At 36.3% G+C, this 17147-nt stretch overlaps 1 protein-coding gene across 3 annotated transcripts in view; it reads right to left on the reverse strand.

Moving 5' to 3' along the window:
- The window catches only part of LOC306657137 (guanine nucleotide exchange factor VAV3), a 296869-nt gene that overhangs the window by 95002 nt on the left and 184720 nt on the right, over positions 1-17147 (reverse strand). For all 3 annotated transcript variants that reach the window (XM_079132883.1, XM_079132882.1, XM_079132884.1), the window contains exons 10-15: positions 13351-13446; positions 9474-9542; positions 7760-7846; positions 3714-3799; positions 2127-2259; positions 1320-1429 (exon numbers count right to left, since the gene is read on the reverse strand). In XM_079132883.1, coding sequence (XP_078989009.1) covers positions 1320-1429; positions 2127-2259; positions 3714-3799; positions 7760-7846; positions 9474-9542; positions 13351-13446 — 581 coding nt within the window. The remainder of the gene's footprint in view (positions 1-1319; positions 1430-2126; positions 2260-3713; positions 3800-7759; positions 7847-9473; positions 9543-13350; positions 13447-17147) is intronic.

Below are 17147 nucleotides of genomic sequence, written 5' to 3' on the forward strand. Positions count from 1 at the left end.
AGTCTCGGTACTGCATGAATGCACAAAACTGTTAATCTCTTGTGTTTATTATAATCAATAACAATAAATTATAATAACTATATGAGCACATTGAAAGATGCTCTCTAGCTTTATAAGTACCCATAAGCATACTAGGATCCTAAATATAAAAGAATATTAGTAACAGCAACAACAATAAATCTCACCTATTGATCAAAACCATATGACTGCTACTGTACTATTTGGCTAGCACTCTGCTGGGACCTATTATTTGGAGTTCAAAATAAATATTACTTCTATTTTACAGATGAGAAGACTGAGGCTCTCAGAGGTTAAATAATTTAGCTAAGACCCTAGAGTCAGATCATGGCAGTGATTACAGCAGAACACAGAATTGTCTATAAGCTGTTAAATATTTTAGCTACATAATCTTGTCTCTAAAACTATCAGGTAAAATAATCCAAAGAGAATATGTATTTCCTTTCTTCAGAACTGCAATAAACTATTCTAATCCTATCTCTATTTCATGTTGTCAAGAACATTTCTTAAAAGCCAGAAACAAAAAAACTTGATAGTATTGGTCAGTAGATGGTAAATAACACTAGAACACAAATGAAACAAATCACAACTATTTCCCCTTAATCCTACCCTTCACTAATAGTTTCACTTCAGGGTGACCGATATGTTTCTACAGTAAGGGTCACTAGACAACTTTTAATTTGTAAACATCCAAACTGAAAAGAAACACCTATAGCAACATGTTCTCCAGTAATTACAACTCTGTATGCCATTTCTTTTGACACAGGTCTGATTTATTTTCCACCTCTTTGTTGTGCTTTTGCTTTAATAAAAGAAAAGAATGCTGAAACTGAGCCCTTAAAGCATTCATTGAATCTGTCTGCAATTTAGCCAGTATTCCAACAATATGGGAGTTTAAAACAGAGGGAAGAAATCAATCTTTCTATTTGAAATAAGACATGTGCTCATAGGAATATCTTTATGTGTATGTGGGGGATATTTCTATTTAATTTAAAGATATACATTTAAAAACAGTAATTACATAAAAAGTTTACCATTACAATGATTAAAATTGTATGGGATTGCTAGAAGCTAAAGAATTAAAATATTCCTATGAGAAGAAATCCAAACAGTAGGCTAGAGCGCCCTCTTTCATCTCTTTGAAAAAAATCACCAAAGTTCCTCTCCCAGGAGGGGGATGTCACCAAGTCAACAGTTTAGCAGTGCTCACGCTCAGAGGCATTACAGTGTATCGATTGTTCATTATTTATAAGTGATTTTACAGTAGAAAACACAGAACTTTTAAAAACAGAAATACTCACAAAGCCATTTCAAACTGCTCCAGCCATTTTTTCTTTAAATCTTTTGTTTTGCAATAAAACTCTAACCCATTTTGTCCTTGGATGTGGATGAGGTAGAAGCCGTAAGACCACTGTTAAAAATTAATATTCTCTGGATTAATATGCATGGTTTATTAAAGATGCCATGTTTCCAAACTCACTAAAACATTACCATAATCATCCAAACACCCCCTCATATATAACCAGTATATAAACTGTGAACAATTAGGCTTATTATTACTGTCAACTTCCTATCTATAATATACATGTTTTACTGTCTTGCTCTTGTGGCATGTGAGATCATCAGATCAGTGGTAGCACTGTCCAACCACCTCTCATAGAGGCCTGTACCTGATCAATGCCTAGGGACAAAACAGCTGGATCACAAGCCACATCTCACATTAATCCACAGTCAGGCCTCTGCATGTGCAGTTTCCTCATCCCCAGATCCAATCAACCAAATATGGAAAATATTTTTTGATACTCTATCTCTACTGAAAGTGTATAAAATTTTTTTCATTATTTCTACACAATACAACACAACAACTATTTACATAGGAATTACAATGTAGCACGTATTGTAAGTACTCTCGGGATAAATTATATAGGAAAATGTGTGTAGGTTAAATGCCAACCCTGTGTCATTTTATATAAGGAACTTGAACACCCACTAATTTTGATATTCACAGTGGAGGCGAGGGGCTCTTGGATATCAAGAGATGGTGGTGTTAGCATACTTTTCCTGAATCATCAAAGTTATGGGTAAATTATAGTTATCAATGTTTTCACCTTTTTATTTTCTTTATCAGTTGTAGGATTGTTGGCTATCTTGTATTGTTGAAGATCTATTATTTCTTTCATTTCATAGTTATCACCTTTTCTTTTACATACAATCACTGCCAAATCAAATAAGAAGATATGCCTGTGAAAGAGAGAGAGACTGACTGACAAATGTTAAATGGTTTAGAAGCACATATATTAACTTTTACCTGGTAAAACATAATTATACCAACCAACCATTCCTCCTTTGTGTTAGACAACAGGGTGTTTCACCTTGGAAAAAAAGAGGGATGTGACTTAATAAAAACAGTGTGTATATAGACACTACCCTTTACCACATGAATGCTCTCCATGCATCTCACTTCTCAAAATCATAGTAAGAGCAATATTCACATTGCAGAGTTGTTGAAAGGACCAATTGAGATAAGCCATAAAGCTTGTTTAAGGGCAATAACTTTTTATTATTTAAAAGCTAAAAATTCCAAAAAGAAATATTAATGAAGAAGGTATCAGTTAACCTCTGCTAAGGTACTAGCAATCAGTCAGAATGACTGAGAAGAGTTAGTTCAGCCCTTTAACAAACCAGACTCAATTCAAGTCCCCAGCACCCCTGCTGGGTAGTCATTAGTATGACCAAACAGGCTTAGAGTTGCCAGAGAATTTGCTTAGGGTCACACTAGCAGGAAGGTGCACAGTAAGATTCTCACCCAGTTCTAAGGTCAGAATGTGGGCTTTTACCCTTTATGTTGTTCTTCATGATTTAAAGAACCAACTGAAACACAAACAGATGGTGAATGAGCAAAACGCAAACCAGAGAAGTTATGGTTAAATTTCCATGTCAAAATTTCTTTTATTTCTTATTAAAAACAATGTACTTTGGGGAATAAAAACAAACATTATGATCCTATCATCCAATACCAATATTTGCATTTTTGTAAACTCTTGGTGATTAACATGTATATTTGTTAACAGCGATGATGACTGATACTTTTACAAAGCTGTAACACTGTGATTACTTTTAAAGTCTGGTTTGAAGAATTTGTGGCTCCTGAGAACTACCTGTAGAGCCTGGGTATCAAGGTGGAAGCAAGAACCGATGCTGCCCCCTGCTGGCTGACTTTATATTCTCCAAAGAGTCCAGAAAAGACCAGGAAAGCATCAGTGGGGCAGTCACATATATATTATATAATTTTTTTTCTCTCAAGAAAAATATCACTTCATGGTACTCTGTCTTCCCTTAAGACCATTTTCTTTTATTCTGCGTTATTTTTTAGTGAATGTCCTAAAAGCCAATTATGTTTTTCCAGTATTTATTGTTATTTCATCTTTATTCACCTCTATTACCATGTCTATGTGTACTTTTTTTACCCTAGCTGTTCTTTTATATTTTTCATAATTTGTTCCTTAATAACTTAGACACATAATAGATTCCAGGACAGAAGGATAATACCTATATCAAAAAATTTTAGGAACCATGGGTTGTTCTGTCCCCTTGTTTTTCTTCTTTACTTCTCCTCCTTCATCCTAGAAAATTCGTTTTAAGGTTTTCTTCTGATACTTATTACTTATTTTGAAAATAAGCACTGCTCTTCTCACCTTTCTTGCTTTGTATGCTTGTCCAGAGTGGTTATTCGAATTTCACCATCTCCCTGAGGTCTTCCAAATAGCAAAACAGGCTGGTTCTAGAATATAAAATGTACATGCCTGAATTGTTCATAATCACAGAAACAAACAGCAAAGACATTCCCCCAAGAAAAATATCTTATTATGTTACAAATGTTATCAATTTACGTAATTTAGCATACTTAAAAAGCTCAAGACTACATGACACACTATTAAAAATAGTCTGTCCTTTATAATCTTTATGGAGGTTACATTAATTAATTTTACTTAAAAGAAAATAATTTTAAGGTAATCTTAAAAGCAAAGTTAGATATAAAAAGAGAAATAACCATAAAAATACAAATCACAAGAAAATTCCAGCAACTAATCCTTGCTGAGCATCTACTGTGTGCCAATAAACATAGGACAGCTTGACCTAGTCCCTGCCCTCATGGAACATACTCCCCAGTGGGGCAACAATATTGACAGAAGCATATAGCTACATATGTACCACCTTCCCAAAGGAGGAGTACAGGGAGGGGATCTAACTTGTTCAAGAGCATCAGGACTGACATTCTCAAGCAAAGATCTCAAGAATGAAAAGTTCTGACTTAATGATTAAAAATAATGGCAATTAAATTATTCCTTTAAAAAGTAATTATGAGTACATAATATACTTGCCAACTGAAAAAAAGAATTGGCTGAATATTATCACTCATACCTGGAGATTCCATTTTAATGAAGAACTTAAATGTTATAAGAAAACTATAAAGATAAATATTCCATATCAAAATCCCAATGATGTTAGACTGGAGTTGTGGTTCAGTGGTAGAGCATTTGCCTAGTATGCATGAGGTCCTGGGTTTGTTCCCCAGCACTACATAAAAAACTAAACAAAATAAAGGTATTGTGTCCATCTACAGCTAAAAATATTTTTTAAATGATGCTCTCTTCATCAATTCTGCCTGCCTTCCATCCTTCTTTCCTTCCTTTATTGTTAAAAAGGAAAAAAATGCCAAAATCCCAATGATGTTTTTTGAAGAAATAGAAAATTCCATTACAAGATCCATATGGAATCTCAAGTGACCCTGAAAAAGAACAAGGCTGGATATTTCACACTTCTGATTATCAAACATTTTACAAAGCTACAATAATCAAAACAATGTAGCACTGACAGAAAGACACATGGACCAACAGAACAGCAGAGAGCTTAGAAATAAGCTCTTACGTAGTCAAAATTATTTTTGACGAGGGCAACAAGAATATTCATTAGTGAAAAGACAAATGGTAGTGGGGAAACTGGATATCAATACCCACATGCAAAATAATAAAGTTGGACCCTTACTTCAAATCACATATAAAGATGAACTCAAAATGGATCAAAGACCCAAAGTAAGGGATAAACTAAAAAAGTCTTAGCAAATGGAGGAAAAGTTTTATAACAATGGATTTAACCATGATTTCTTGGATATGATACCAAAAGTGTGAATGACAAAAGATTTTACCAAAATTTAAAACTTTCGTGCATCGAGGACACTATAAACAAAAAGAAAAGCCAAACCACAGAAGAAAGTATTTGCAAACTATTTTTCTGGTAAAGGACTGATATGTGGGTATACATAAAGAACATCTACAAACTCCATGACAAAAACCAAGCAATCTGATTCAAAAATGATCAAAGTGTTTGAATGAACCCTCCTCCAAAGAAGATAGAAAAATGGCAAATAAACACATGAAAAGTGTTCTACAGTATTAATCATTTGTAAAATGCAAAGCCGAACCACAATAAAATACCACTGCACACCCATTGGGATGTCTATCATATATACCACATATCATACACACACACACACACACACACACATCTACATACCTGTGTGTGTGTGTGTGTGTAATTTTTTAAAAATCCCGCCCCCCCAAAAAAAAAATAACAAAATTAACAAATGTTGGCAAGGATGAGGAGAAACTGGAACCTTTGTGCATTGTTAGTCGGAATGTAAAATGGTGTAGATTCTATGAAAATGTTACGGAAATTAAATATTAAATAACCATACAATCCAGAAATTCCACTTCTGGGTATATAAATGGAAGAAGTGAAAGCAGGCACTGGAATAGATCATGGCACACCTATGCACAGCAGTATTCATGACAGATAAAAGGCAGGAGCAACCCACATGTTCAATGATAAGACTCACAGATAAGTGAAATAAGGGGTATATACATACCATGATATATCATCAACCTTAAAGGAACAAACTTTTTATAAGAAGGGAATTTTGACACATGCTACAATACAGATGGGCCCTAAAGACAGTATGCTGAATAAAATAAACCAACATCAAAGGACAAATATCATACAATTCCATTTACATGAGGTACCCAAAGCAGTCAAATTTACAGAGACATAAATTAGAGTGCTGGTTGTGAGGACTGGAGAGAGGGGCAATGGGGAGTTTGTGGTTAAGAGTAGAGTTTCAGTTTTGCAAGATGAAGAGAGTTCTGGAGATGGATGGTGGAGATGGTTGCCCAACACTGAAAATGTACTTGATGCCACAGAACTGTGCACTTAAATGGCTAAGATGGTAATTTAATGTTGTATTTTATTATTATTTTTTAATGCTATGCAGCTGTTAAGAAAATATGCTGCAGAATTCCAAAGAGGACAGAATGATGGGAGAATAGGGAAAGGGATTTTTTTTAGATTGGACTTTGAAGGAATTTCATAGGGAATAATGGGGAGAGACATGGTAGGCTCTGAGAAGATCGTGATCAAAGGTAGAATTATGCAAACACACAGCAAACTGGGGAACCCTGTGATAAACACAGCAGAAGACCTATAATATTTGGACAATTATCTGAGTTCAGGAAATTAAGTTTAAGTCCACATCACTGAGGGCCTTAAATGCCTGCTAAGGAATGTGATTGAATAATGAAAACAACAGAAAATCTTTACAAGTTTGGCAAAGAGGGCGAACTGAGAAATCCATATTTTGGAACAGCAACTATGTGAAGATATAAGAGGTTTATGGGATTGGGAAGGAGGTAGGTGGTGACCCAAAACAGAGAAGTAGCTGTATACTAGAAAAAGGTAGGTTCAAAATGTTTCGGAGAAGGAAGAAATAAAATTACTCTTTCAAAACAATTAACAATCCATTCTCTATTTGCACTGCCCCCAGGTTAATCCAGGCCTCCATTCTCTCTGGAAACCCCTTAACAGTTTGCTGACTGGTCTATCTGTAAAAAGGGTCCTCTTGAAAGTAAATAGCTCCCAGACAGAAACCTCCCACTAGCTTTCTCTGGCTGTCACAGTGAAATCTCAACTCAGCCTAGGGCTGTGCTGTGCTGTTTCCCTGCCCCGCTGCCCACCCATGAGAGGGCCATTCTTAATTCACTCTCGATTTCCAGCCACCCCTACCCTTCATCTCTTGCCCACCTCTGAGCATCTCAGCTGCTAAGGTTTCTGCTGAGGTAGATCTCCCCCCAGATCTTCTGGTGGCCGCTCATCATCTTTTAGGTCCCATTTCAAATGGCAGATGATTCCAGAGGACTAAGCAAGGACTCTCCTTAGTTCCCTCTGCTACAGCACCCAGCTCCAAGCACCAACCTCAACATGGCATTTTTAAACACTCTCCTGACTGTTTTCTCAGTCAGGAGACCCCTTGTTCATGATTATAGTCATGCCCTGAGCAAGGTGTCTGGCACATAGTGGTCACCCAGGAAATATATGTAAAATGAGCTTGTGAACGGTGATCAGCCATGACTATGCAGGGGCATGAGGAAAAGCAGAGAAAACGGTGGACTTCAATGCTTGGAATTCAGACTGTTGGGACAGAAAGTCCCTGGACAAGGAAGAATAACAGGAGTAGCAGGTGCCACTGAATATCCATGAATGCTGCCAAACAGAGGAACTGGGGTGGGGGAGGGGGGGCTCCAACAGTAGAAACTTCAAGGTAAACTATCTTTTTGTCTTCAACTGCAGCTCTTAAAATGTCCCCCAACTGGGGGGAGAGGGGAAGCTGGATGGAAAGATAATTACATACCAAATTTTCTATAGATAGCTGAAACTGTTTAATTTCACGAAGGGTCTCATTATCTCTTTTCACTTCATTCACATATTGTGCCAAGTCCTAAAGAATGAAGACAAGAAGGCACACTAAGATTAGGGAAGAGATGCAAACTGCTTTGAAAGAAAACACATCATTAATTCCATTAGGGGTAAATGTAACCACCATAACTCTGCAATGACAATAAAACGAACACCCAATCAATCAAAGCTGCATCTCAAAAGCAATTGTGAAATGTCAGGACAGCTGGAAGACTGAAGAGTTGTCATTTACCACACCCCTGAGAAGAGTCAGGATGCTGCTGCCTTAAAAAATCCAAACAAACAAAATATGCTGCTATGCAGAGCAACCAAAAAGAAACTAGGTCAGAAGAATGTCAATTCCAAGCACAGTAATGCCTGACCTTGACAGAATTATATTTTTACTCAGGTTAGAACGAGGGTAACAGTGAAGGATTAGCAGGGAGAAAAAAGTAACTAAAAGTTATACAGTGAACCTAAGGGAGACTATTTTCTGCAACCAGTTAATGTCTTGTTATTTCCAGAGAGCATTCAGTCAAGCAAGCTGGCTCAATTTTAAAGAGTTAATAAAGGAGAAATAAAGGAGAGCTGAGGAACTAAACAGAACAAAAAAAATGAAACAAAGTGAACAAAAACACTGGCCATGTTTCTCCATGTGCCTTCACCTATTTTAAAATGGCTTTTCTTATATTTGAGGAAACATTAGCTAATCTCCCCATACTGTAACCGGCTATTTTTATTACATGTGCTCCAGATTTTCCTGTTTTCTGAGCTCTTTTTCTTTTTTCTCTACCCTCTTAAATTCATCTGCAACAGTAGGAACCAACCCTCAAAAAGCAGTTCCTAACTTTGTTCTCAACAGAAATCTGACTTTTCTTAGGATGTAGCCATAAATGGCTTCTTCAAAGATAGGAAACTTGGTAGAATCTTTTTTTGTAATAATAATTGTGATGTTTCCTGATAACGGAACTAAAATGAGCTCAACATCAAAGCCGACACTGAAACTAGTACAGGGACACAGATGAGTAGCTATACATAGTTCTGAGCAGTTCTGCCACATTATCACTGTTTTTAAGAACAAATATCTGCTTGCTTTAAGTGATGGGCAGATATTATTTCCCTCAAAAATATACTGATTCAGCATAATGTGGAAATAAGGGTTTTACATATTCGTGATATGTTCAAAAAAACCTGCTTTTATCTACCTGTATTTCTTAAATTTCAGGCTTAATTGAAAACAAAAATCCAAACTGAAATTCACTTGTATAATACAGGGCATCCAAAAGGGTAAACTGGTAGACATCATCATCTGAGGAATATGAGCCACAATGGTGTTCCTGAAGTCCACAGATGACCTGATGCTTAAACAAGCCAACAATTTTCTATTAGTAACTATAAAAGAATCTGAAAAATGAGTCATTATATCAAGGCACTCTGACAGTTATGAAAGTTGGTCAAGTTCACTAGTTATTTTAATATACCTCTTAATGTTATGTGTTCTTGTCTAACTTTAAATCCATGCAAGTTTGTCTATTTCAGTAAATATTAACCAGCTTTCCCCACCAAACTAAATGTGTATTAAAATATCTTAGCATATCATAGGTACATTTCAGTAGTTTTAATGCTATTGTTTAAAAATCATAAACATGTTACAGATACATTTGCTTTACCTTCATAGCATCAAGAGCCAGTTTCAGATTCGCTTTCTCAGTGGGATCAGTGGTATGTTTGACAAGTTCCTATTTGGAAGAAATGGTCTCATACATCAAACCAAAACTATCACATAAGAAAGAAAATGTTTGTAAAAAGTAAATCATTATTGTCATCATTCTGTCCATAATGTGATAAATTTAATGTAAAGAGGCTTTATTTTCACAAAAAAAATTCCCAACTGCAAGAAGACCAAAAGAGCAGGAAATATGCTTGGATACATCTTCTTTTCAAAGACCAAGCTCAATTCTGTCCCCCACCACCAGATGCTGCTTCCCAAACATTATGTAAGAGTTCCTCACTGCTCACTGAATTGACACCTTTCACTTACTTTCACACATGGCTTCTCTCTAGCTGCTGCTTCCAAGAACCACATCTCCCTTCATTTCAGGGGCATCAGGATGTTCCGTTTATTGTTCCTGGGGCCATTGTTTTCATACATCCTCAATTTCTACCAATTCCTCAGTCTTTCAGTTTCTTCTTTTGTTAACTGAACTTTGAAAGTTATCACTCCCAGTCCCTTTCATTCTTATTTTACACTGTTTTGATTTGGATGTGAGGTGTCCCCCCAAAAGCTCATATGTGGGACAATGCAAGAGGGTTCAGAGAGGAAATGATTGGGTTATGAGAGTCTTAACCCAATTAGTGAATTAATCACCCAATGGAATTCATGGAGTGGTAACTGAAGTGGTAGGATGTGGCTGGAGGAGGTGGGGCATTGGGGTGTGGCTTTGGAGTATATATTTGTATCTGGCAAGTGGCGATCTCTCTGCTTCCTGATCATTATGTGAGCCACTTCGCTCCACCACACTCTTCCTTCATGATATAAAGCCTCACCTGGAGCACCAAGGAATGGGTCAGCTGTCTATGGATTGAGACCTCTGAAATCTTGAGCCCCTAAATAAAATTTCCTCCTCTACAGTTCTTCTGGTCTGGTCTTTTAGTCACAGTAACAAAAAAGCTGACTAAAACATACACAGTCTACGATTCTATCACAACCACAGTCATATCATGTCAACATCACCTAATGAGGTTCACTCTCAAATGCACACACTCAACCCAGAACTCACAATGGAGTCCCAGACTTACAATTCCTTGTGGTTTCCACAAGAAACCCCTACCCTTACCCAGAACCCTACTCTTGTTCTTGTGTTACTTTTTTTTTTTTTTAATAATGGCACCTCCATTCATGTAATCACATAGGCCAAATCTAGAATGTGTCCCAGACTCTTCCCTTGCTTCTCTGTCCCCATTCAACTGATGTTAGCTTTGATCCTGCCCTGGAAACCACCCTCCCTGCCACTCCTTTGCCCTTTCTCAAATGGGTTATTAGAATGATTTGCAGTCTTCCTCAAGATCATCTAACCCCTTTATTGGATCTCAGAGTTAGGACACCAGGAAGTCATGTCTCTCCCCTATTTAGCTTTCTGAGATGCCCCACAAGTGCCTTGGTTGTCACCTATACCTCCGAGTCAGACTCTAAGGTCTCTATCCTGCACACTTCCTTCAACTTCTCTCCCATCACTTCCAAACAACCCATATTCTATTCATACTCAATTAACTGTAATCCTCAAAACAATATTCTGATACCTAATCCCTTAAGAATTGTTATTTTTCTTCCTTTAGAAAGTGCCTCCTCTTTGCTCTACCAGTCAAAATTGTGCTCCTCCTTCGAAGCCCAACTCAACAATCACTCCTCTGGGAAGCTGGTCTCTATTCAGTTCCCTGGCCTTCTCAGGATAATGATCTGTTTGGTTTAAGGCCCTTTTGTGTGCCTATCACAGTGTTCCTTGGCAAATCACATTTCATATTTCCCTTCTAACTGGTGAGCTTTATCAGTGCATAGGACCTGTCATGTTGTAAGTGCTTGATGCTGTGTTTGGCACAGGGAATTACACAAAAATCTTTTATGAATTCAATGCCAGTAGTGCTTCGGCTTATAGACAGAGAATCTGCTAAGTATAAAAATCTGTCAAAATTCTATTCTTTTATTTCCATTTTTACTCTTACTTTATTAAATAAAAATAGCAAATTATTCTTAGAGTTTCCAATACTCCCATATAAAATATTCTAATTTTTATAAATTTGTGATTTCAAATCTGCAAACATTTCAAAAGTGATTTACCCATGAAAGTATAGTAGTAAGTAGAAAATGTGTAAATTCATAACCACATTTATTCAATAAATTTCAAGATGCGAGACAAATAAATTTTAGTCTATTTTGAGATGGGAAAGCATTTCCAGAATTTCTATCTATATATAGTACACAAAACTTTTCATAATTGCTTTTTTGGGAGAAGTATACCAGGGATTGAACCCAGGGGCACTCAATCAGGGAATCAAATCCACATCCCTTTTATATTTTTATTTACAGACAGGGTATCTTAGTGCCTTGCTAAGTTGCTAAGGCTGGCTTTGAATTCACAATCCTCCTGCCTCAGCCTCCTGAGCCACAGGGATTACAGCTGTGTGCCACGATGCCTGGCCAAAACTTTTCATAATTTAAAATTGATCATGGAACTAAATACACTCTTAAAATTTAAAATACAAAACAAACCAAGAGAAACTAGGGAAGAAGTTCACTAAATTTCAAAAAAGTACAATTTTATAGTTCTATAAGTCTGCATAAAACCATAAAAGGACCAAAATAGATAATGATTTAAAAACTGAACCTTCTAAATTCTTCAGTCAATATTTGACTACACCAAAGTTACAAAATACATTATCTTATTTTGGGCAAGTTTTTAGTTCCATGATGCCTTGGAAACTGATTGTCTGAGTCTTCCCTATTATTTTTTCATAAAATCCAATTTGATTAAGTTGCTTTGAGTTTAGGTCTCATAAATGTTTTAATGCATTTTTAAGAAATAATCAGGGTTTGAATTTTTCTGATTTCTCAGTAGAACAAAAATAGAGATGACTAATAATTTTGTGGCTACAGTTCAAGAAATTTAATATACAAGATGTACAAAGCACAGCAGACTCAAAATTATATTTCATATACAGGTAGTAGATCTTTTTAAAATGACATTTCACAAGCATCAGCAGAGTTGACACACTAATACAGTAAGACATTTCTTTGGAGCAGAACTAATGAGTCTCCTGGTATAGCTATCAAATTAAATTTATAAGACTCTCCACCCTCATTAGAAGACTAACCATGGAAACCATAAGCTTTGTGGGTTATAACAAGAATCACTTCAAAATAAATGTAGTCTTATTACAATTTAGTAGAGTAGAAAACAATACAGAATGTGACACAAACTGTTCATGCTTGCTATAAGGCAAAGGGTCTAATATGATTCATCTGCCCAAATTCAGAAACATTGAAACACTAATAAATGACTACTGCTAACTACAGAAGGCTTAGCTGAGGGAGTATTTTATTTCTTTTCCTTCATTTTTTATTTCCTTTAGTTTTAGCTAGTCCTGTTTGATGGACACAGAATATGACTTTATAGCAAATACCAAATCATCTTTACTGAAAGGAGGAAAAAAATATTCAGCTAAATTATGGTAGAATAAGTTGAACATAACTTTCCTAGTTCATATATGAATACACAACCAGTATAACTCCACATATCATGTACAACCACAAGAATGGGAAGTTATATTCCATGTATGTATAATATGTCAATACATTCTACTGTCATACATATTTAAAAAGGACAATTAATTTTTTAAAATGTCCTATTCTGGACATTTCCTACTTAGCCATAACAATAATTTAAAACTTTAAGGGGAGAGAGTCAAAACAGAGTATCTGCAACTCAGCTGACACTTTATTAATATTTTTTGAACAAATAAATAAGCAATAAGCAGTTTTAAGCTACATACCTGGAGAAGAAGGTGATACTTTAAAACACGTTGCATAGGAACCACAAGCAAATCTCGAAGAGTAAATTTCCCATTATTTGCTCTTTTGGAACATTCCTAAGGAAATGTATTTTTTAAATTGTTAGTTTTCTCAAGGGGAATCTTTAACATTAAAAATTGCTAAGTCTACAAGGACCATTATACTCTAAATATTTTGCTCTTTTCTTTAATAATCTTTCTCTCTAAATAATACAAGGTAGATTTAAAAAACAAATTTTATAGTATTTCTAATCAAATATGAATCAAAGAGAACTGTTTTAGGAATGCATATTATTTTCTCCAGTTCAAAATCATGACCTCCAGGGTCCTCCTCAATTTACTCTCATAGCTCTCTACCTTCTGCCAGTCTCCCCAGTGGGCTTATGGATCAGACATCAAGAACAAGTAACTCATCATCCTCTTTAAGAGCTATGCTTCTAGGTCTTCAGGAATAATCCTAATCAAAATTGTGTTTTCTCTTTCCCTTCCTCCTCCTTTCTCTGTATAAGCCTTGTGGGTCATTTAATTATTTTAATATATATCTTCCCCAAGATATCATTTATACCTCTAAGAATCCCAGATTTGCTTAATAAACATTTATTGAACTGAATGAAAGAGAATATTTGACTCTGAAAATTTGCAAACCTATAAACCTACTAACTCAATGTTTTCAAAAGCCTCAGATTTTATCTTCTTAAGCTCACATTATTTCTTTGAAGTTTTATTCTAAAATAGTATTTACTTCCTTCTTCACTCTTTTGACAGTAACTCTTATGCAAAGGAAAGTGCTTTGAATTTGAGATAGCAAAGCATGAATTTCAAGTCAAGATTTGCTGACTATTGATTGTATGGCCTTGGACAAGTTACTTTTCTGATTTTACCATTTATCACATATCTGTGCTGTCATTCAAAAAAAAATCCCAATAAAGTCATAAAAACATCATTAGTAGTGAGCCACCATATAAATCCAAAATCCTCACACAACTGCACAATCTATTTCAAAGACTTTTTTAGTACACATAAGGAGTCACATTGAAAAAACACTTGCTTGCCCACGTTTCCCCTTTGCCTACACTTGGCTTTCGTGGAACACTGAAAGATGTATTACCAGAAAGCACAGGGAAAAAACCATTAATTCTAATAACTATAGTGGCTCAATGAATGTGTTTGACTACAAATCTTAAGAAAGATGAACTGGGGCAATTTCCCAACATGTTTGCTTGGGTTTTATCAATTATTACAATTTATTGGAAGGTGTTATGGTTTGGATCTAGGAGTTCCCTCTGCAAAAGATCATGTGTTAGGCAATGCAGTAATGTTCAGGAGTGAAAAGCTTGTATTATGAGAGCTGTAACCTCATCAGTGGATCAATCCACTGGATGAATTAATAATTTGAACAGACTACTGGGTAGTAACTGTAGGCAGCTGGGCATGGTTGGAGAAGGTAGGTCACTAGAGACATGCCCTTAGGGACAAGCTAGCCCTTGTCCCTGGCTCCTATCTCTTTGCTTCTTAGTTGCCATGAGCTGAGCAACTTGCCTCCATCATGCCCTTCCACCATGATGGTCTACCTTACTTCAAGTCCAGAGCAATGGAGTCAGCCAACCATGGACTGAGACATCTGAAACTATGAGTCCAAATAAACTTTTCCTCCCCCAAGTTATTCTAGGCAGGCATTTTGGTTACAGTGATATGAAGCAGAGTAACAAAGAGGGATAACTGTTTCAACTCATTTGTAACTTCTGCAGATTGTAAAGAGTTCTGAATCATGGATGTCAAACAGAAGAATAACTGCTTTTACAATGAGTAGATTTTCTCCCCCCAGTTACATTTTAAGCTGCTTAGAATGGATGTTGCAACTTACACTTCATATATTATGCCATCTCAACAGTGTTAACAACAGAAAGTTACACATTTAAAAGTCACTATGTTATAGAAGTTCATGTAAAACTTCTGGGGAAAAAATTAATTCCTTTAAATTCTATGTCATGGGTTCAAGAAGAAAAAAAAAAAAAAAAAAAAAAAAACCAATATTACCGGCATAAGCTATAACCAGGGGCTGGAGACTGAGGTATAAAATGCTTATTGACACTGAATAAATGAAGAATAGAAATTATTATTGAAAGCAATTGAAGGGTAGAAATCACTCACTCACTTAGCCTAAACTCAATTTTAAATGGAAGGAAAATAAAATGAATCAGGTTCAGGCCTCATAGAGAAAGATACAGAGACTCCATCACCTTTTACCCCAAGTTATCCTGGTTCCAAAGTAGAGAAGAAAATGACGAAAAAAAAAAAAAATCAATAAGGGTAAAAATAACCACAAAGGAGAAGACAGGAAGAAGGCAGAGACACTAAGAACAAGGCAGCTTTCCCTCCATCATGCTGGGGCTTGCAGCAGGCGGTTGCAACAGAGGATTTTTTGAAGTGGTACAGTATCTGATTAAACACTTCCAAATCAGGCATGTGGTCACATGGAGGGCAGTGGGGCCAGGAAGGGACAGTTGGCACTGCCTACCCGTGAGCCTTTCACACTGTCTGAAGCCCACTCTTTCCCTGAGACTGAGACTGCACCCAGAGTTCCAGAGTATGGTCACTGGACAGGGCTTTGACGCCGATTCTGAAAGAAGAGCAGGGGATCCAACAAGACTGAGAAGATAATCCGTTTGATTGACAAATGGATGCTGACTCCTAACTTGAACCACAATTTTGTATTTTTATTTAAAATTATAAAAAATGCTTTAATGATTGCTCTGCTGTGAACTACTTGTATCACTTGTAAAGTTTTGTTTTATTATATTTTAATTTGCATCAAGCTGGCTTATCACCACACTTATGAGTCTCTATTCTCTGAAGAGGAGACGGAACCCTTTGCATTAACAGTCTTGTAAGAATACCATTTAGTGGTGATTAACCTGTCTCCAGCCATAAAGGTCAACATCATCAAGGAATGGGATACTAAGCAAAAAAAAAAAAAAGATCTATGATATTGATTTAGGGCAGTTACTTGGTGACCTGCTAATGTGTAAACTTCCTAAGTAATAGTATCCTTTATGGGAGTTGGAAATTATGAAGTCCTGCTGGGTCTGCCAAAACAGTGAAAGGGTTCTGATTTGAAAATTACCTGCCTTTTTCCCATTTGGTCACCTGATCTCACTGATAAACTCGACCAAAAGGAGGAAAGGGGGTGTTAAAGAAGCAAACAAGCCACATGTAGACATTTAAGAGTTGATCTCGTTTCTCGACCTGAAATTTAAGAAAATCCTAACACAGGGATGATATATTAAAGATGATCATTTATATAACATAATTGTTTTTCAAAAGTTCTTTTAAAGTATGAACGCTTCTGGTGGGAAAATTCATATATGAGGTACAAAAACCATGGTTTAACATAAGCTCCCAGTCTTATTTTCTATTGAGACCACATGCTGTACTTCCCCCAACCAACTGGCCACATCTCAAGCTTTCCTCACTCTTCCCACCAAGACATGCACTCCTCCGGGACGCCCTTATGGAATCTCATCTGCCAAAGCTGACCCCACTCTTCAGTGACCTAACTCACATGCTGCCTCTGCAGGTAGACCCTCCACACCTACAGCCCCTGAAGTTATCTCTCATCTCACTCAGAATCCTCCCACACAGAGCTTATCACAGGCCTCTCAGGCTTATCATATTTATGTTTGTCTTCTCTTCTGTCTTATAGACAATATGCCCTTCTCATACATCTGCTTCTATGTGTTTACTTTTCATAAACCTTTTTTTTGTTGTTGCTTATATTC

Source organism: Sciurus vulgaris (assembly GCF_902686455.1).
Source record: "Sciurus vulgaris genome assembly, chromosome: 1".
Taxonomy (NCBI): Eukaryota; Metazoa; Chordata; class Mammalia; order Rodentia; family Sciuridae; genus Sciurus; species Sciurus vulgaris.